Genomic DNA, 22,626 nt, shown 5'->3' with positions numbered 1-22,626 from the left:
TAAACCAGCTGTTTTTCTTTGAGGTATCCATTCATCAGAATATTTCTAAACACACTTATAAAACATCCAATTTGATATTTTAATAAAATTGCAGCAAATAACATTTCTTTTGCATAAAATCTTTATTGTTGCAAAAGCCAGACAGAGTCATTATAACAACTAGATTACCAGTTAAATCCTAGTCTTTTCTTGGACTGCTGAATGTCATCGGTCTCATTCAGCTCTTTTATGTTTTGAGTGGTGCCGTTCACATAACTGGGCATCTGAACACCCGACTCATCATGGACTAGATAGCTTGGTCTAATTCCCCCGAACATGGGCCCCAGGCCCCCGCCGATGCCCTCTCTGCCAGCCTTCAGGAGCGGGTAGATGTTTCTCCCTCCCTTCTCGGCTGTTTCGATGACTTGTTTGGCGTATTTCTGGAACTGGTTTTCCTCCTCAACAATGAGAGCCGTGTTCTTAGCCACAAAATCCTTCTGTTCTTTTTTCGTACGGTGATCCTTTGCACGTTTTTCAGCCTTTAAAAAAAACAATGTTGCATTAGAGAGAAATTATGAGTTCAATGCATAAAATAAAACATATTAAATGCAATACCCACCATTTCTTGTATGTAGATGTCTTGGAGTGCTTTTCCTTCTTCTTTAGCTTTTTGAGCTTGAAGTTCTTGCTTTTCCATGAAGATTTTATCTGCTTCCTTCTTTGCATTCAGCATCTCCAGAGCTTTCTGTTTTTCTTCCTCTGCCTTTCGCTCCAGCTCTTGCCTCTGATATAGAGTTGAGAAAAATGTTTATTTCAATAAATGTATTTCAAATCATATACAGGTCCTTCTCAAAAAATTAGCATATTGTGATAAAGTTCATTATTTTCCATAATGTAATGATAAAAATTTAACTTTCACATATTTTAGATTCATTGCACACCAACTGAAATATTTCAGGTCTTTTATTGTTTTATACTGATGATTTTGGCATACAGCTCATGAAAACCCAAAATTCCTATCTCAAAAAATTAGCATATTTCATCCGACCAATAAAAGAAGTGTTTTTAATACAAAAAAAGTCAACCTCCAAATAATTATGTTCAGTTATGCACTCAATACTTGGTTGGGAATCCTTTTGCAGAAATGTCTGCTTCAATGCGGGTGGCATGGAGGCGATCAGCCTGTGGCACTGCTGAGGTGTTATGGAGGCCCAGGATGCTTCGATAGCGGCCTTAAGCTCATCCAGAGTGTTGGGTCTTGCGTCTCTCAACTTTCTCTCCACAATATCCCACAGATTCTCTATGGCGTTCAGGTCAGGAGAGTTGGCAGGCCAATTGAGCACAGTAATACCATGGTCAGTAAACCATTTACCAGTGGTTTTGGCACTGTGAGCAGGTGCCAGGTCGTGCTGAAAAATTAAATCTTCATCTCCATAAAGCTTTTGAGCAGATGGAAGCATGAAGTGCTCCAAAATCTCCTGATAGCTAGCTGCATTGACCCTGCCCTTGATAAAACACAGTGGACTAACACCAGCAGCTGACATGGCACCCCAGACCATCACTGACTGTGGGTACTTGACACTGGACTTCATGCATTTTGGCATTTCCTTCTCCCAAGTCTTCCTCCAGACTCTGGCACCTTGATTTCCGAATGACATGCAAAATTTGCTTTCATCCGAAAAAAGTACTTTGGACCACTGAGCAACAGTCCAGGTCAGGCGCTTCTGCCGCTGTTTCTGGTTCAAAAGTGGCTTGACCTGGGGAATGCGGCACCTGTAGCCCATTTCCTGCGCACGCCTGTGCACGGTGGCTCTGGATGTTTCTACTCCAGACTCAGTCCACTGCTTCCGCAGATCCCCCAAGGTCTGGAATCGGTCTTTCTCCACAATCTTCCTCAGGGTCCGGTCACCTCTTCTCGTTGTGCAGCGTTTTTGGCCACACTTTTTCCTTCCCACAGACTTCCCACTGAGGTGCCTTGATACAGCACTCGGGGAACAGCCTATTTGTTCAGAAATTTCTTTCTGTGTCTTACCCTCTTGCTTGAGGGTGTCAATGATGGCCTTCTGGACAGCGGTCAGGTCGGCAGTCTTACTCATGATTGCGGTTTTGAGCAATGAAACAGGCTGGGAGTTTTTAAAAGCCTCAGGAATCTTTTGCAGGTGTTTAGAGTTAATTAGTTGGTTCAGATTATTAGGTTAATAGCTCGTTTAGAGACTGTTTTCATGATATGCTAATTTTTTGAGATAGGAATTATGGGTTTTCATGAGCTGTATGCCAAAATCATCAGTATTAAAACAATAAAAGACCTGAAATATTTCAGTTGGTGTGCAATGAATCTAAAATATATGAAAGTTTAATTTTATCATTACATTATGGAAAATAATGAACTTTTTCACAATATGCTAATTTTTTGAGAAGGACCTGTATATAAACAGTGTGATGCTCATAAACCCAGCGTCAATGTGGTAAAATATCACTGTAATACATGGCCTCTTGTGGCTAAACTGCTTTTAGTTTATTAAAAAATGTAAATAATCATGCATCCATTACTAGACAAAGCATAACATTTAAATCATGCACTTACAATTTTTTACATGTATAAAAACATTAGGAATAGGTAATTTACCATGGATTCTCTGTGTGCAGCAATAGATTTCAACATGGCTGCATGTTTTTCTTCTTTCTCACGCTGCACTCGGGCCTGTCTGGCCTCACGTTCAGCGACTGCTTTTGCGATGATCTCTTCCTCATTGCTGATTTCTTCCTGCTTCTGCACGGCTAACTTCTGTATAATAGTCTCTCTGTGTCTTTGAAGCTCTCTAAAGCAAAAAGAAAGACAAATACAAGCCCAGTTCTGAGACAAAGCTTCACCCACACAGTGAATTTCCATGACTCAATAACCTTCCCAGTTAGATGTGATTTGTGATGAGCAAGTTGTAAGAATGTGGATGTCCAATGGTATGTCAGGTAACAATCTTTTGAATTAGCAGATACTAATTTATTTACATTTGTATAAATGTTCCCAAAAGACCTGTCACAGACAAATTAAAGATTGGATCTGATTTGCAAGCAAGTTTGAATTTGAAACAAACACGCAGAAAGAGCAGTTTCTAGTTGATTAAATACACTGTTAACCCGAATAAGTTGGCCAAACTCAAATAATTTGAGGTAATCAGTTACATCACATTGTTTAAGTTAAGAAACTTAACGTTTAAGTAAGCAGAGCTTGCAACTTTTTTGTTTTGTAATCATACATTTGAATTGCTCTTAACTTGAACTATTTGACTAAGCTAATTCATACACAACTTAAAATGATTATGTAATCTCAACTTGGCTAGCTTTAACCATCTAATTCAATAAGTGCTACCTTGCTAATTGGTGACACAATGCTTTGACAGCATCAGCATATCATAGCACTTGCTGAATGAGTACAGCAACTTAAAACATTTAACATACACTGTTCTCAAACCAAGCTCATGCTCCATTCGTCACCAACCATGATGGTAACCCCCCAAAAAACCCAACATAATAGAAACTACTACATTAACATGAAGCACTACTAAATCTCCCACTTAACATTAAGCTGGGACAAAAAACATCATATGACACTTCATTCTAGCATTTACATTCCTTTTTGACTGTCAAGGCAAACCATGCTGGGAAATAGAAATCCCAGCCCAGTTTCAGTTAAATTCAAGTTTGTATAAATTAAAAGAAACAAGTTCATAGAACTCAAAACAATGAAACAATTCAACTTACATAAAATGTGTCAATTTTGTGAACTCAAAAGAAAAATAAAGTTTTAAATACTCATAAAAGTTAATTTGATGGAACATATGTGTATAATTTGAGTTGGCCCTACATAAAAAAATTAATTATTTTGAGCATTAGGGTTTTCATTTTTTTTTTTATTAGATGAGACATTAGATAAGAAATGTTGCATTGGCAACTAATTGAAATAACATTTCAATTTGTAAGTTGAATTACTGAAATTACTAAAACTAAAACTGAAATAAATATAAAATAAAGCTAAAAAAACGAATAAAAAAATGACAAAAGCACATACCACAATTCCTTACCACTAACTTAAACTGAAAATTTAAAAATAAAAGGTAATATATTATATACTAGTATATACTATAAATAATACTAAAATAACACTAAAAGCCCGAGATCTCTAGAGATTCACAGTTTTAAAGTAACAAATTGGCATAAATGCGCCCAAAGTTATTTTATCTGTTATCTAGTATTTAATATATCAAGTTTAGTGTGGGTTGGAAGTGTTTAACATTAATAATCAGCATGCTGTGTGTTTTATACGTGTTAGCCCTCATACATGTAAAATAATGCTCCTGAAAATCAATTGCAGGGAGCAAAATAAAGAAGTTAATTTCTGACACTAATGAGAATCCTGTCATTAATATCAATCACAGGACGCATTTCTATTGTCTTATGTACAATACCTAAACATTTTCTCCTGCTTTTCTTTCCTCATTCTCATCACTTTTTCTTTATGGCTGGCGAGCTGCTTTCTTTTCTCCTCCTCTTCCTCCTTCCTCCGAGCCTCTGCTGCTTTCATCAGCTCTCGGTTGGTCAAATGGTCCTGATGGAAGACAGAAGAAGAGATTTCAAAACAGCATCTGATTCAATCTGCTTTTACAGTGTGAATGTTGCCCAACAACCGCCTTACACGAAAAGCATTCATTGTGCTTCTCTTCTCTTCCTGATTCTTGCGCTCTTTCATGGACTGTTCCCACAGATGAAGATCTCTGAGTCGCTCAATTTCTTCAGCCTCCTTTTTGATCTCCTGCCTCTCCTGCTCTTTCATTATCTCATGATCCTTAAACCTAAAAAAAGCGGGAAACATCAGACACCTTGTCCTTTAAGGTAATTCCCAGCTAACAGGGAATGTTCTCAGAACTTTAGATAAGGTTCTCTCAAAGTTATGAACAAACGTTCTTCTAGTAACATTAATAGAATGTTTATTCAAAGTTATCTGGTCTTTAATCATGTTCTCAAAAAATTAACACAAAAACATTATTTATACATCATTCGTGGAGTGTTTTTTTTAAAATGAAATTAGTTGGACAATCGTCTAACATTTTTTGAATGCTACTAATTATTTCTGCACGTTCAGAGAACATTCAAAAGCAGTGTTCGGGGTATTGCATTACTTAATCAGGTTACTTTTTTCAAGCAACGAGTTACTTACATTTACATTACTTTTAAATTTACAACAAAATATCCGAGTTACACTTTCAAATAAGTAACACAAGTTTTCCCATTTATGGACCGACAGCTCTCCTGTCCCCATGTTGAGAGAAATTGGGAGTAAGTGCAGAGGCGATTGTGTGTAAACATGGCGGTTATTGCATCTCACTTGCACAAAAACAGATTCAGCATTCCTCAAAATGAATGAAAACAGTAAAAACTCTGGTAAAATGTTAAATAATACTTTATGTATTTAATCTCACTTTATTAAGCAATGCCGTTGCTGTTCCAATTAGTAATAAGCAAAAATGACTTTCATTTTGGTTTTGGGGACAAAAATTCATTTTTTTATTGCTGAAATAAGAGTGTTGAACTTCTCATGCATCCTATTTTTTATGGCAGCACCGCTGAGATGTTTGTTTGAGCTGCGCCCTTTACTTTACAGGCATGAATCTGTATTTCCTTCAACCTTTCATTTCCCTTATGGTACTTTTTTCTTCTTATTAAAAAACAAGCAGCAAGCAAGCCCAGCCCAAGTGAGAAAAAGTAACACAAAAGTAACATAACACTACTTTCCATTAAAACTAACTAAGTAATACAATTAGGTACTTTTAACGTAACACAATATCGTAATGTATTACTTTTAAAAGTAGCTTTCCCCAACACTTTTCAAAAGTATTCCCATTTTGTTTAAAGAATTCTAAAATGGAATGGAAGAAAAAAAACTTTTTAAATGTTGTTGATACTTTGAACGTTTAGAAAACATTCAGAAATAACATGTATATCTTAACCGGAACGTTAGCAAAAAGTTCTTAGAGCATATTTTTGTTAGCAGTGCTTTTGCCAAATGCATTGAAGCATGAATGCACTTTAATTTCTCCTTACTGTAGTTTCAAGCTCTCAGAAATGGCCAGTTGGTCTTGTTTCCTCTGCAGTGCTTTCTGCTGCTCCTGCTGGACAGCCTGTTGTTCTCTGCGAGCCATTTTGGCCAAGATATCTCTGTCTACGTCTTTGCTGGCATTCTGCTTCATGCGTTTTAGCTCGATCTGAGCCTCCCTTTCCTTCAGAACCTCCGCCAGCATCAGAGCGCTCTATAAAAACAAGAGGATAGTTTCTACTAACATTTTACCACAGAAAAAGATTTGTGATCTAATAACGTAGGACACAAACATGGAAGCCTTTCACTCTGTCGTTCTGGTAGTACTGCAGGGTTTTTGCTTTCTCAATGGCCTCCTTTCGTATCTGGGCCTGGTATTTCGCTTCTTCTATGTCAAGTAGTTTCCTCTCCTCTTCTTCGATCGCCTCTCGAATTGTTTTCGCCTCTAGCTTTTTTTGTCGTTGTCCCTGTAAGGACAAAATCAGATTTGTTTGTTGTACTTTCCAAAACTGCAGAAATTAAGAATAAATAAATGTAGAATAGAAATAAAGAAATAAAAGTGGACATAAATAAATAATAGGAAAATACATAAAGACATATCTAAAACGTGAAATATATAAATACATACATGTTTGAACAATAGATAAACCAATAAATGATGTGAAAATATATAGATAAATAAATAAATGTAATAATAGGAAAATACGTAAAGTAATATATAAAAGTAGAAATAAATTAATAAGTATATGTGGGGAAAAATAAATAAATGTATAAATGCATGAAAAGAACTGTAAAAGAAATACAGAAAAGAATAAATAAAAGGAAAAAGCAATACAAAAATTAATTGTACTTGTTTTATCAAGTCATTTCTTTCTTTCTTTCTTGTTACTGTATACATCAAGTCTCATATTAACCCTCAGAGACCCAGGTATCGTTTTATTTTTATTTTTTATGAAGAAAAACTAAAATATCACATTAAGATGACATTCAAATTTAACATTATACCAAATTGTAAGAAACTTAATATTAAAATAGGGGCACAGACACGAAAAGTAAAATTTAAAAAATAGCCAGAGAGAAGTTTAAATAAGGCTATATAAAAAAATAAAAGTATCTGCAGATGCTCAAAAGAATAAATAATGGTAAAAAAATGTTTTTATTGTGTATGTTCTTTTTTGGTTTAGTTTTTGTTTTCTGTTCCCATTTTCCTGTGTGCCTTGTCATTTGACCTAGTTTCCCAGTGTGTTTGTTTAATTAATCATTCCTTTGACCTGTTGTACAATTAATTTGCTCTTGTGTTTGCTCTGTGTATTTGAGCCCTCAGTTTGAGTTAGTTCCCTGTCCAGTATTGTTTGTATTAAGTGTAATGGTTATTCTGTTTCTCCGGCATGTTCCCATTGGTGATTAATGACTTGTGTGTGTGCCACCACATGTGATAACTGTATAGTAAGTTCACCATTAGTTAAGTGCAACAGTTAAAAGGAACTAACAATGAAAAATAATTCTAAAACATTTATTGTTCTTAGTTAATGTTATTTTTTTAATCAAAGGTCGTCAGTCTGTTAATATTTAATAGACCTGAGCTAACATGAACTAATAATAAACAGATGTATTTGAATAATTAACATTAACAAGGATTTAAGATATACTGTAACAAATGAACTATACATACAAGCTAAAAAAAATCCAACCAAATAACAGCTTTGTACTCTTATTTTTTAATAAATCATTCTTATTTCTTAATAAAGACTTATAAAAAGGCATATTTTCCTCATTAAAAGTGTTTAGGTCATTAAAAAGCATGATGTTTACGCATATTTAGTTTTAGGGTACATTTTGGGTTTTTTCAAGCAAGTATTATTGCTCAGTGAGTCTAATAAATGACATGCAAGAAAATAATTGAATTGTGTGCACGATTACTAATTCGTTCCCTCGATTTAGCCAACTATTTTTCCTGCATGTCATGTGCGGGGCTCCGTAAATAAGAGAGCTACAAATGCAGTAATTGTTCCAGTGCGATGCTCACAGCTATGGTGTTGGACCAGTGTTTGACGAGCTCTTTAGAGCGCATGTGCAGCGCCTCCCGCTGTTCAGCTGCTGCTATGACGCTTCTGTTGTGATGATTCACACCGTTCACACTGTCCTGCACGCGCTGCCATTCAGATTTGGACAAAACTACCACTTGACGAAGATCTGCTTCGGTTGTCTGCTTCTCCGAACTCACAACTGTATGCATTCGACAACATATTTCCAAGTTATTAAAAAAGCTCTAATTATTATACAATCTTTTCATATATTTTATTGCGCAGTAACGTTAGTTTTAATTCTCACCTTGTTTACTCGAGCCTTTCCTCCGACCGTACTGGACGATACCTGTTCTTACTAAGGCTGTTGACATTTTAACTGCTCACATTTGTCGATCTAGATGTATATTGAGATGCTTTTATATTTTTATTCCTTCATACATCGACGAACTTGGCTAACGTTGGTAACATGCTCGGACTCTCTACACACTGTGTTGCTCGGCAACCACTCAAACGTTTGTTACACTGTTACCCAGCAACCCTGTTTGTGAAGTAGGTGACGTCAAACGAATCCTTAAAGAGCCAGCAAAAAAAAACTGATTTAAGATGAAATCATATTTGCTTCATTTAATCAGAGACCCCCCAAGGAAGTTTCAGAGGAGGATAAACTGCTTCTTTTACAACTCCAAAATAAATTAGATGAGTTATATCGACAAAAAACAGAGGGAGCCTTTGTATGGTCTAAGGAGGGGGAGCAAAATTCTGCTTACTTTTTCCGACTTGAAAGATACCGTTCCAATATCAATTTCATCTTTAAGTTAAATATTAATAGGGTTGTTACTGATGACGCTAAATTAATTTCAGACTTTTGTTCAAAATTTTATAGCAATTTATACAGCTCAAAATATAATAAAGAATATATGTCTCAATTTCTTAACTCAGTAAATAATGTAAGAAATATTGATGTGGCAAATAAAGATTATTGTGACAGTGGCAGAGGTCACTGATTCGATCGCTCGACTCAAAAAGAATAAATCCCCCGGCTCTGGCGGTTTAACTGTAGATTTTTACAAAGCGTTCTCAGATCACTTGGCCCCATTTTTTCTACAGGTTTTTATGGAGAGTATAGAGAATGATACCCTTCCTATAGCCTCACTCAAGGCCTGGTCACATTGATTCCCAAACCTAGAAAAGACGTGCATTTTATTGACAGCTGGAGACCCATTTGTCTGCTAAACACAGATTACAAAATGATGGCTTCAATATTTGCCAGGAGAATTAAAGAAACTCTTGACACAATTATAGATGAGACACAATCAGGCTTTATGAGGAACAGGCATCTCTAACAATATTAGACTAGTATTAGATATATATTCTTGACTACTCTGACTTGATATCTGAAGATGTCTTCATCCTCTTTTTAGATTTCTATAAGGCTTTTGATAAAATAGAACACCAATTTATTTTTCTATCTTTAGAAACATTTGGGGGCTTTAAAATATGGGACTTTTTCTGCAAAGCAATTAAAAGCTTATATGTTAATGGCAATAGCTCTATCAAACTGAAAAATGGAACTTCCCCTAGATTTAATCTGGAACGGGGCATTCGTCAGGGATGCCCGATTTCCCCTTATCTATTTTTGCTTTGTACACAAATTCGCACAACTGATGGTGGTAACAGCAAGGGATTTCTATTGTGGGTATAGGGATATCATCATCTGTCAGCTTGCTAACAATACCACAATCTTTTTTTTTTAAATGCAAGCCCGATACCTGTCGCCATTCAAGTAATTAACCAGTTTTCAGAGGCCTCTATGCCTAAATATTAATAAATGTGAACTGTTGCCTTTAAAGGATTGTAATATACAAACTATTTGCAACATTCTGATCGAGGAAGAAGTTACGTTCTTAGGTATCATTATCTCTAAAGATCAGAAAATGAGATGCCCTTTAAATTTCTCTCCAATTATAAAAAAAAAACTCAGAACAAACTGAACCAGTGGTTGCAAAGGGACTTATGTCTAAGCCAGAGTGTTACTTACCAAGTCTGAAGGGATATCCCGGCTTACATGCGCAGCTCTCTCCTTACACCTGGACAGTAAAATTTGTAAAGATATTGATCGAGAATGCTTTTTGACTTCATCTAGAAAAATCGTACCCACTATATCAAAAAAAGTGTCGTTATGAATAATGATGACTCTGGTGGGTTCAACTTTTTGGACTTCAATACTCTAAATAATACTTTTAAGATCAATTGGGTTAAGCATTTTCTTAAACCTGTCTCGATTTGGAATTTTATTCCCCATAATATATTCTCTCGCTTTAGTCTGGGCTTTATTTTGAACTGTAACTCCCTGTAAAACTGTCCACTTTTCACATAAGCAGGTCTTTTTTAGCTTGGTCTCTAATTTATAAGCATAATTTCTCACCACACAGGTGAATTTGGAATATCAGAGATATATTATATAAGACCAAGTCTCTCTTTTTTGAGAATTGGGTACTCAATCAGATTCTGCTGGTGGACCAGCTTTTTAATGGAGAGGGGCAACTTTTCTCCTATTGAGAGTTTTTGTCATATAACATTTGCAAGAATGTATTTGACTCCATTCCATCAGGCATAACCTTAGATATACTGGCAGACTTTCACCTACTTCTGTCTCCCTCCCCGATGTGGCTGAATCACCAGTTGGAAAAATCAGTTTTTCCCAACTTCCTCGAAATAATAAGAACATTCGTGCTTTATTTCAGAAAGAAATTGTTTCCATTCCAAATGTTACATTTTATTGGAACCGATTTGTAAATGACATTGACTGGAAAAAGGTTTGGATGATTCCTCACAGTTGATAGCTGAAGGTGAAAGTGTCGTTCAGAATAATTCACAGATATTACCCTGCTAATCATTATAGGGTTAAATTCAAAAGAGACATCAATACAAAATGTTCTTTTTGTGAAGACCACGCAGAAACTGTTTTGCACCTCTTTTGGTATTGCTCACACACCAGAACTTTTTGGTGAAACCTCAGCAAATTCATCATTGCATATTTATAAAGACTTTGCCTTATTTTGGAAGAATGTTGAATTTTGCTTTTATAGAAGCCAAAGTAAAGAAAAGATGTACTTCATTATGAATTTATTAATTCTTTTGACAAAATTTCACATTCATCAATGTAAATTCAGCGCTAAAAAACTAATTTTGTACTTTTTCTCCATGAACTTGTTCATTATATTAATCTGATTTCCGGCTCCAACAACAAAAAGGCAGTTAAAACTGTCAACTTATGGTCCTCTTTCTCTTTGTAATGGCCTATAAGCTCCCCCTGGCAAAACTGTGTTGTATTCTTAATTTTTTTTGCATATTGTTATGTATATGTTGGTAAGTGAATATTAATTTTAACAATTTTTTTAAACTGATTAAGGCAATTTGATTCATTTGCCTTGAAATTCTTAACATTATGGAATGAAATTATTATATTTAGGCTACTTTAAATCATTTAATAATACAGATACTCTCGTAAGCTTTTCTTCCTGGTCTGGTACATTTTAGGACAAAATAGCTTCAAAAAGTAAATTCTCCTACATGATTTTACTTCAGTGATATTGACTTCTAAAGTAGTGTAGACCAGGGGCTAGTTTTCACACTTTTTATTCCAGTAAATAACAGTTATATTTGTTATAACTGCCTTTTTTCTTTCAAATTATATGATTAATGTTACTGAACATATATACCATGTTGTCATATGGGGTAAGTCGTCACAACTGAAACTTACCATTACAGTGAAACGATTCTGCATCACATTACTGTCATCCAGTGTTTAAAAAAATACCTTTACTTTCAGCACATTTCACATTTTGATGAAATCTCAATCAAACAAAAATGCATAAACTTTATTATGAATATACTAACTTTACTATAATTACTGACAGATGTCAAGACAAGAGAAAATGGCAGTAGAATAAATGTCTGTCATGTGGTCACTTAATGAGTCAGATGCTTGAGCTTGTGTGAAGAATTTGTCCAGCTGACCTGTAATAGCCTTCTTTTCATCCTATTCACTTTAAGCTCAAATGAGTAGATCATTGATGTAATAAACACCAAAGTACGGAGATCCAAAACTGCAGGAATTGAGAATAAATAAATGTATAATAGGAAATAAATAAATAAAAGTGGGCATCAATAAATAAATAAATAAATAAATAAATAAATGTGGGGGAAAATGAATACATTTTTGTGAGAATAAATGTAATAGAGAAATACACAAAGACATATCTAAAATGTGAAATATATAAATACATACATGTTTGAACAATAGATAAACAAATAAATAAATGTAGGCTATGTGAGAATAAATAATTGTAATAATAGTAAAATCCATTAAGAAATATATAAAAGTGGAAATAAATACATTAGGGGAAAATAAATATATAAATTAATAATCAAATAAATAAATAAATGTATGTGAGGATAAATAAATAAACGTAATAATAGGAAAATACATAATGAAATACATACAAGTGGAAATAAATTAATAAGTAGGCTACACGTGGGGAAAATGATTAAATGTATAAACAAATAAATACATCAAAAACAGTCAAATAAATACAGAAAATAATAAATAAAAGGAAATAGCAATGCAAAAAATAATTGTACTTGTATTATCAAGTCATTTCTTTCTTATTTTTATTTTTATTTTTTTTATTTGCAGAATGTACAGAACAAGACAGGGAACAAACAACACTGTAAGACACTTCCATATAGGTAAATACAGAATTTGATTTTATATATATATATATATATATATATATATATATATATATATATATATATATATATATATATATATATATATATATATATATTCTTTCTTTCTTTCCTTATTTCTTTCTTTCTTTCTATTTTTTGTTAATTTCTGCAGATTTGTGGGTCAATATTGTAATGCGATATTTTTTGAATGTCGATTAAAAAAAAACTATTGCGAAATGTGTGGTGCTCCTGTTGTAGGCTACATGCAGTGGCAGGAGGAACTTCGGGAGCGCGTGAAGGGCGGAGTTTATATGAGGAGGAGATCTTTATTCGGAACATCAGTTCGCTCTTCGCACGCGATTTGAGTCGAGTGAGTCAGTCAATCAACAGCAATGGCTCCGGTATCAGTCAAACGCGTTTTAATCAGTGAAAGCGTTGATCCATGCTGCAAAACTATTCTGCAAGAGAATGGCATCGAAGTGACGGAGAAGCAACAGATGACTAAGGAAGAGTTGATTGCAGAGATTCAGGTAAGTGATTCTGAAGTTTTGCAGCCACTTCTCCAGAATATCAAGTGCCTTGATTTGAATCGCCGCCAAGCTAATGGCGTCTTCCAATTCAGCAACAGTACAAATGTGATGTAAAATATTAGCATGTGAATGCGTGGCTGTTGGATGTGCTAAAGTGTGTGTGTGTGTGTGTGTGTGACTGTCACCCCTCCTCCTCCTCTACAAGAGTCTGATGCAACAGCAGCCTGTATCTGCACCATTTGATTCACAACTAATGCTTTTGTTAGACATCAAACAATCAATCATGGGTTATGACCCTCTCCCAGTGTAGAATGCTTAATGCAAGTGTGTTTTGCTCTCTGCATGTGTGTTATTTGTTGTTTTATTTATAATGTATTAGCATTCGCAGTTTATCATTTTCATTATCACCAATTACTTTGTCATTGCAGCAAGCCAGGTATTTTAGATTAAGTTTAAAAAAATGCTTTATGATGTCATTATAATATAAAATATATTATTTCATATATATAAATAATGTATTTATTGTCAGGAATACGTGCAAGTAAAAAGTAAAATTGCATGTTGACTTGCATGTCGTTCTTATGAAGGTTTGGGATCAACTTAATACCTTGTTTTACATGCCAGTTTTGTTTACATGTCTTACAATCTTTTCCCCCAAGAATTATGATGGATTAGTTGTCCGATCAGCAACCAAAGTTACTGCTGATGTCATCAATGCTGGCAGTAACTTGAAGATCATTGGCCGGGCCGGAACAGGAGTTGATAATGTGGATGTGGATGCAGCGACCAAGAGAGGAATCATTGTCATGAAGTAATGAAGCATGTTGAGTCTTGCTCTGACCTCTATTCTCTGTGTTTTCAATGCTAAAGCAGGTTGCTCTAGTTGTGCGCTCTTCTTTATTCTGTTGTTAAAGGAATAGTTTGCACCAAAAATAAAATCCTCACCATCGTGTTATTTCAACTCTGTATAATATATTATTTTTCACGCATCTTAGGAGGTGCTAAAAAGAATGGTTTAGAATTCCTTTCCTAAATTTTTTTAATGCTGTTTTTTAATGTATTTATTTTATTAGTGAAGAAGGTGATAGCAGAAAGATGTCATTTTTTTATTTGTATATTTTTAGCACTCCGAGTGGAAACACAATCAGTGCTGCTGAGCTCACCTGTGCTCTTTTGATGAGCTTGTCAAGGTAAACTTGAAAAATTATTCTTTAATAAAGGACTTCTGTTCGTTTTTTTAAAGGGTTCATATCATGTTTTGAGATAAATAATTAATTGTGTAATGAAATTATTGTAACATTCAAAACTTCGAAGTCACTGATGTCTGATGGTGAGTCTGATATGGGGAAGAAAATGGTCAAATAATAAATTAATAAACTAAATTTTGGCTGCTTTGGACTGTAGAATAATTTTTTTTAAACATGATATTATCCCTTTAAGTTTGTTAAATTGAGCTTTCACAATCATTGATTAGGTTCTGTTCTGTTCCTATTAAATACCTTATTACAAATTTCAAATAATAAATGTATTATTATTTAATATATTTCTTAGACATATTCCCCAGGCTGTCATGTCAATGAAGGATGGAAAATGGGATCGTAAAAAGGTATGCACACTTTTTGTCCTGTGTTTGTGTGGCTGTTGGCAATCACAGATGGAATATGTACAGGGAATTGCATTATGGGATAGAGTATTGCATGCAACAAACATTTTGGCAAATCATTAATGTATTCTATGCAACCTGAAAGTTTACATATACTGTACAAAGTATACACCGATGAGCCAAAACACTACGAGACCCCCGAAGGTGTCCTGTCCTGTGGTATCTGGTACCAAGACATTAGCAGCAGATCCTTCAAAACCTGTAGGTTGTGAGGTGGAGCCGCCGTGGATCGAACCTTGTTGTTCCAGCACATCCCATACATGCTCAGTTGGATTGAGATCTGGGGAATTTGGAGGCCAGGACAACACCTTGAAATCTTCATCATGTTCCTCAAACCATTCCTGAACAAAATGTGGAGTGTGACAGGATGCATTATCCTGCTGAAAGAAACCATGTCCACCAGGGAACACCATGGTCATGAAAGGGTGTACATGGTCTGCAAAGATGTTTAGGTAGGTGGGACGTTTCAAATTTTCATCCTATTGAATGGCTGGACCCAGGGTTTCCCAGCAGAACATTGCCCAGAACATCACACTCCCTCCACCGGCTTGTATTCATCCCACAGTGCATCCTGGTGCCTTCACTTCCCCAGGTAAACAGCACACATGCACATGGTCATCCAGGTGATGTAAAAAAATACGCGGGACCCATCACACCAGGCAAACTTCTTCCACTGCTCCAAGGTCCAGTTCTGACACTCTTTCGGCAGTGGACTAGGGTCATCATAGGCTCTCTGATTGGTCTGTGGCTACTTAGCCTGTGTGTTGTGACACATTCCTCCTATAAACATCATTTAAAATGTTATGTCTTGTGCAGCAGTATGCCTTCTGTTGGCTCGGACCAGACGAGATAGCCTTCATGCGTCCATAAGCTTTGGCCGCCCAACACCCTGTCGCCAGATTGTCCCTCCTCAATGTCACTCTTAGTTAATTCTCACCACTGCTGATCGAGAGCAACCGAGAAGCCTTGCCATTTCAGAGACACTCTGACTCACTCGCTTTGCCATAAAAGTTTGGCCCTTGTCAAAGTCACTCAGATCTTTATTCCTGCCCATTTCTCCAACACATTGATTACGAGAACTGATTGTTTGCTTACTATCTAATCTACCCTCTGTTTCGTTGTTCGGAGATAATCAACGATATTTGCTTAACCTGTGACTGGTCATACTGTTTTAGCTCATCAGTGTACAAAGTACATCCTGCAGAAATAGTATGCCAGTATGCTGTTTCATATCCTTGCTTTCCTGTCTGTGTTAACTCAGTCATCACTAATCAGATGTGATCACTGAATGTGTTGCTTCACATTGTTTTGGTAGAATGGCTGAGAGTTTTGCTAATGATTTTGCAGTTCATGGGTGCAGAGCTGTATGGAAAAGTTCTTGGAATTGTAGGGCTTGGAAGAATCGGCAAAGAGGTGGCGGCGAGAATGCAGTCCTTCGGTATGAAGGTAAGATCTTTGTGACCTAAAAATGGACTTGACTTACATGCAGGCATGATAGTGATTTTTATCAAAGTTTTTTATTGTTTTACGAAGATGGAACTTTTTGCATCCCTAATAGACCATTGGGTACGACCCCATCACGCCTCCGGAGGTTTCTGCGGGCTGGGGGGTGGAGCAGATGTCTCTGGAGCAACTGTGGCCACAGTGTGATTATATCACTGTCCACACTCCACTCATGCCCTCCACCACAGGTACACACAACCAAAACAGGACATGTGTCGTTTTTGCCAGTTTGCTCAGGCTGCACAATTTGGTTAAAAAATAAAATAGTGATTTCTTCTGGCAAATATTTCAATCTCATCTCATATTGCCATTGTTTGGAAGTCTAATATAATCTAATCTAATCAAATTTATATTGTTGAATATTTAAAAATATATATTCTATAGATAAAATCCCCATCCATCCATCCATCCATACATACACATCCATCCATACCTACACATCCATCCATACATACATACACATCCATCCATACATCCATCCATACATACACATCCATCCAGCCATCCATCCATACATCCATCCATACATACATCCATACATACATACATACATACACATCCATACATACATACATACACATCCATACATACATACATACATACATACACATCCATACATACATACATACATACATACACATCCATCCATACATACATACATACATACATAGACATACATACATACATACATAGACATCCATTCATACATACATACATACATACATAGACATCCATCCATACATACATACATACATACATACATACATACATACATACACATCCATCCATACATACATACATACACATCCATCCATCCATACATACATACATACATACATACACATACATACATACATACATACATACATACATACACATCCATCCATACATACATACACATCCATCCATCCATCCATCCATACATACACATCCATACATACATACATACATACATACATACATACACATCCATACATACATACATACATACATACATACATACATACATACATACATACATACATCCATCCATCCATCCATACATACATACATACATACACATCCATACATACATACATACATACATACATCCATCCATCCATCCATCCATCCATCCATACATACATACACATCCATCCATACATACATACATACATACATACATAGACATCCATCCATACATAGACATCCATCCATCCATACATACATACATACATAGACATACATACATACATACATACATACATACATACATACATACATACATACATACACATCCATCCATACATACATACATACATACACATCCATCCATACATACATACATACACATCCATCCATACATACATACATACATACACATACATACATACATACATACACATCCATCCATACATACATACATACATACATACATACATACATACATACATACATACATACATACATACACATCCATACATCCATACATGCATACATGCACATCCATCCATACATGATGAGTAGTGTAAGGTAACTACTCCAATCGATCACATCCATCCATTTGATCTCATCCATTCGATCACATACATCCATCCATCCATCCACCCAATCGATCAAATGCATCCAGCAATTAATGCATCTAATTGATCACATCCATTCTTTCAATCAATCAAATCCATTCGATCACACCAATCGATCACATCCAGAATAACCCCAGTGTAAAATTAAACCTTTGATGTCCTACACAGGTCTCCTCAATGACGCCTCATTTGCTAAATGTAAGAAGGGTGTGAAGGTGGTGAACTGTGCTCGTGGTGGCATCATCGATGAAGCCGCCCTCCTCCGGGCTGTGGAGTCGGGGCAGTGTGGAGGAGCGGGCCTGGATGTGTTTGTGGAGGTCAGAGCTTGTCTATCACCTTGACTGAGAACTGTTTTAGCTTTTTGCTGCATACATATATCAATAAATAACAATATTTAAAATATAACTAATAATGTTGCTGTTATTTTTGGGGGTTCAGGAGCCACCAAAGAACCGGGCGCTGGTGAACCACCCCAATGTAATCAGCTGTCCTCATCTGGGGGCCAGCACTAAAGAAGCACAGGCTCGGTGTGGGAAGGATATCGCCCTGCAGATTGTGGACATGGTTACTGGCAAAGCATTAGTGGGAGCTGTGAGTTACGCTCAGTTTTACAGTGTCAGAAATTAACTTTATGATGGATTGGGCAATATTTGCCCTCTGGAACTGCCCCCCCCCCTTTTTTTTCCCTAACCATATAAAATCATAGCAAATTGTCCTTTGTCAAATACTTCAGTTAAAATAAAAATGTTAAATCTGAACAATTACGAACAAAAAAGTAGCTGTAAATAATGCACCAAGTAATTTATTTTGTAGGAACAAAACATGAAAGTCTTCAAGTAATACCACAGATATTCATTTTCCAATTTCCACCATGGAAAACCTGAACATATCAGGAATTTTGAAAATGAAATACATGCTAGATATTGAAAGGAAAAAGTTGGTACATAACAGCTCTGAAAAATACATCCAATTTATTAAATTCCCACTTTCAAATGATTACACTCTTGTGTATTGTAAAACTTGCTTGCAGGACAAAAGTGATGTTCAGTTTGTGAGTGAATTGTTATTTTTAGTAAATCCGATGAAACCGATTCGCAAAATGTACTGAGAGATTCAATAGCATATTCCTCTTAATGAAGTTTTAAAAACCCTTATCCAATTAAGAAATTGATGTTATGAAAGTATCTTTAACAAATAAGAAATTACACACATAACCTCAACTTTTTAGGATATTTACATTGGTTAATTTGTTTAAAGCCAGCATGAAATAAAAATTGATATAGGTTATTTTGTAAGTGCATGTTATTGATCTTATTGTAAACAATTCATCCATGCATATGTTTTTTTTTATTTTTTTTATTATTAAGCTTGTATTTTTTAATAAATTTCATAACTGATATAACAAAATCTTCCAGTAAAAATACTAGATTTCTCTTTGGTGAGGTGTGCCGGAATTCTCCAATCATTTAGTCTGTTTAAACCCCGCCCCTTTCTCACATTCAGATCTGCCTCCGTCCAATCAGCAACCGACGGACATAAATAGTCCCCGCCCTTATTTCGATAATTTATTTCACTTGGATGTATATCACAATACAGTAGAACAGATCTGCACTACGTCTGTTACATCTAGGCTTCAATCTCTTGTTTTATTGTCCTCAGGTCAATGCTCAGGTGTTGGTCAGTAGTTTCTCTCCTGACTCTCATCAGTGGATTCGGCTGGGAGAGTCCATGGGCAGAGTGTTGAAGGCCTGCAACACTTCTACAAAACCCTACAGTCACGTCCATGTCACATCACTTGGTAGGTCAATTATTAAGGAATAATGTAGCCAAATATGTTGTCAACTTTTGTTATTAACTCACTCACTAACTTAATGAGTTATTAAACAAATAGCAAGAAATACTGTTACATTCTTTTAATAACCATTTCATTTACACATGATGCAGGATTGGACACACAAGATTTACACACATAATTACTGTCAGGAGAAAACCCTCCAATATATACATGTGAGAGTTTACTGTCAGTCAGATATATCTTATGGACTTTCAGAGTCGACTTTTCTGAGATTTTTTTTTTTTATCAAATTAATCCACATTTATAGTTTTTTTTTTTTTTTTTTAAAGGTCTTAATATCTTAACCCTGTGTGACCACTACAGATGTGTAACTCTCTCTGGATGAATAATTTGGAATTATTAATTCCATATTATTAGATACGAAATCATGTTCTTGCTTTGAAGTCCCCCCCCCCCCCCAAAAAAAAAAAAACATGAAGATCGGTGTTGTTAAAATAAAAAACATTCAAAATAGTTAATTAAACGATATTGATATTACATAAAATATAAATATTTGATAAAATAAAATTTAATTTATAAATGTTGCCTAATAAACCAAGTGAAATAGAATAAGCTTAATTTGAAATCTAAGTAGAAATATTTCTTAAAACTAATTCAAAAAAACAAAAGAACTAAAACTTAAACAAAAGCTAATTCATAATAATATTAAAACAATAATAGTATATAAATAATACTAAAATATCAATGATTGAATTTTTAGGCATTTTAATTTGTGATGTAAAAAGTCCTGCATCACGGTGTTAAATTTTAATGGTGTATGGTTTTCGCCATGAAAATAACCAAAGAATCTAAAGAATCAAACTAACATGAGAACTTCTTGTAGTCTTGATGAAACAAAGATTATTTTTGCATTTTATAATGATTACCTTTCTGCTGCATTACAATTAAATAAATAACTTACAAATTAAATAATGACAATTTATATTCTTATCTATTTGATTATCAACAGTGCAAGGATGCCATCTTGTGGCAATATCATAAATTTGTATCCATTTTACATACAGTATATATACATATAAAATGTAAAATGTTTGTTTATTTTTTGCTCTTCAGGGGAGTCCTTGAAGAAGTCTACTGGGTTTTTGAGTTCAGCAGCTGTAGTTGGTTTGCTCACTGAAGGTCCTCAGAAAGGCCCCAACTTGGTGAATGCACTGCCTCTAGCTGCAGAGACGGGAATTACCGTAAGACAACTTCACAAAACCATGGTTTTGAGCTATGCATTTTAGGTTAGTGCACACGTTACGTTAAATCTGTCCCTGTGTCACAAACCCCCAGATGAAGACGGATCATAATGACTCGAATGACCGTGAGGCGGTTGTTGTGGATGTCTCTGTGAACGGCAGCAGCTGTAAGGCGGTTGGCTCAGTGCAGGCTGGGGTTCCTGTGCTGTTGGAGCTGAATGGAAGTGTGTTTCGACAGCCTGTTCCTCTCAGTGGACACTTGCTGTTCTTCAAGGCCGCCACTTCCACTGAGCTCCTGCTCTCCATAACCAGTAAAGGCTGATTCACCTTCTGCACATACATTATAGCTTTTAATGGGAAGAATCAGTTCAGTTTATTGATGCTTTCTTATCTTCTTTAGGAGTTTTGGCTGCTGCAGGTGTGGAGCTCGAGTCCTTCAGTGCCTCTACTGCCAGCAGTGGTGACCTGTGGTACTCCATGGGGATTTCTTCACTGCTGGGGGACATTGGTGCATTGAAGTCCTTAGTGAAAGAGGCTGCACAGCTCACTGTTTAAATATCTGTCACTGAACCACTTAACATTCCAGCGTCTAAAGCTCTAGCCTGACTGAGTTTCATTACTTGCTGTTACTCACAATGTTCACAACAGTATGGAAAAAGTCAGATTTTTACTTTTGTTGTTGTTATTAGTTCACTAAACCTTATTTGTAATGCAGATATGTGAATGTGTTTAATTAAAACAATGACCTACAATGCTTTGTAGTGGATTGTGTCTCTTTTCATAGTAAAGGGTTGCCATTTTGTCTTGTGTAAAAAAAAAGACATTAAATAACATTTACTGAACACCCCTTATTTTTACCTTTTTTTTCTTTTTCTTTCATCATCAGGATGGAGTTTTTGGGACTGTCTCTGTTTCTAACGTTTTATGAATAAATATGCTTTAACAAATAGCACTTTGTTTTAACTTTAAGATTTATTATTTTATGGCCTTAAACGAATGTTTTAAGACCGTTTCAGGAACCAAAGATTGTTAGCAAACAAATTCAGGATTAACGGGATAGTTTCTTCTGAAACACAAAAGATATTCAAGCAGTTTATTGTCTCCATTGACTTCCATATTATGGAAAAATTACTATGGAAGTCAATGGGGACCAGAAACTATTTGGTTACCAACATTCTTAAAAATTATTTATCTTATTTTGTGTTCAACAGAACAAAGACACTTATAAAGGTTTAGATCAACTTTAGGGTGAATAAATGATAGAATTATACATTTTGGGCGAACTATCAATTTAATGTGTTTGTCTTGAGATTCAATTCACATTTCAATTATACATGAGAATTGACTTAAATATATCTTGAGATCGCAGAATGCATTCAATTTAAATACTTCGTTAGCACTTAACAATAATAATATGAAAGGATATTTAAAACCTCTGAGAAATTCACTTATAAATCGCCTCTATCAAGCAGGAAAAAGCGCTCGCTTCATCAACTTGAAC

At 35.3% G+C, this 22,626-nt stretch overlaps 2 protein-coding genes across 2 annotated transcripts; one reads left to right on the top strand and one right to left on the bottom strand.

Annotated features, from left to right (window-relative positions):
* Positions 1–103: 103 nt before the first annotated feature.
* cfap210 (cilia and flagella associated protein 210) lies at positions 104–8,605 on the bottom strand. The gene is made up of 9 exons (XM_077215368.1): positions 8,399–8,605; positions 8,094–8,293; positions 6,361–6,534; positions 6,076–6,281; positions 4,670–4,826; positions 4,443–4,582; positions 2,606–2,798; positions 599–763; positions 104–518 (listed from the first exon to the last, which is right to left on the bottom strand). The coding sequence occupies exons 1-9, from the start codon at positions 8,463–8,465 to the stop codon at positions 165–167; spliced, it is 1,656 nt and encodes a 551-aa protein (XP_077071483.1). The 5' UTR covers positions 8,466–8,605; the 3' UTR covers positions 104–164.
* Positions 8,606–13,096: 4,491 nt separating this feature from the next.
* On the top strand, positions 13,097–21,877 carry phgdh (phosphoglycerate dehydrogenase). Its single transcript, XM_077216572.1, has 12 exons — positions 13,097–13,361; positions 14,021–14,172; positions 14,486–14,551; positions 14,913–14,967; positions 16,372–16,470; positions 16,583–16,715; positions 18,258–18,406; positions 18,528–18,680; positions 19,749–19,887; positions 20,998–21,125; positions 21,220–21,436; positions 21,526–21,877. The coding sequence occupies exons 1-12, from the start codon at positions 13,224–13,226 to the stop codon at positions 21,678–21,680; spliced, it is 1,584 nt and encodes a 527-aa protein (XP_077072687.1). The 5' UTR covers positions 13,097–13,223; the 3' UTR covers positions 21,681–21,877.
* Positions 21,878–22,626: the final 749 nt, after the last annotated feature.

Source organism: Siphateles boraxobius, unplaced genomic scaffold (assembly GCF_051911475.1).
Source record: "Siphateles boraxobius isolate OS27281-9 unplaced genomic scaffold, OSU_SipBor_1 7, whole genome shotgun sequence".
Classification (NCBI taxonomy): domain Eukaryota; kingdom Metazoa; phylum Chordata; class Actinopteri; order Cypriniformes; family Leuciscidae; genus Siphateles; species Siphateles boraxobius.
The sequence above is the reverse complement of the archived record's forward strand: the minus strand, read 5'-3'. Positions and strand labels throughout refer to the sequence as shown.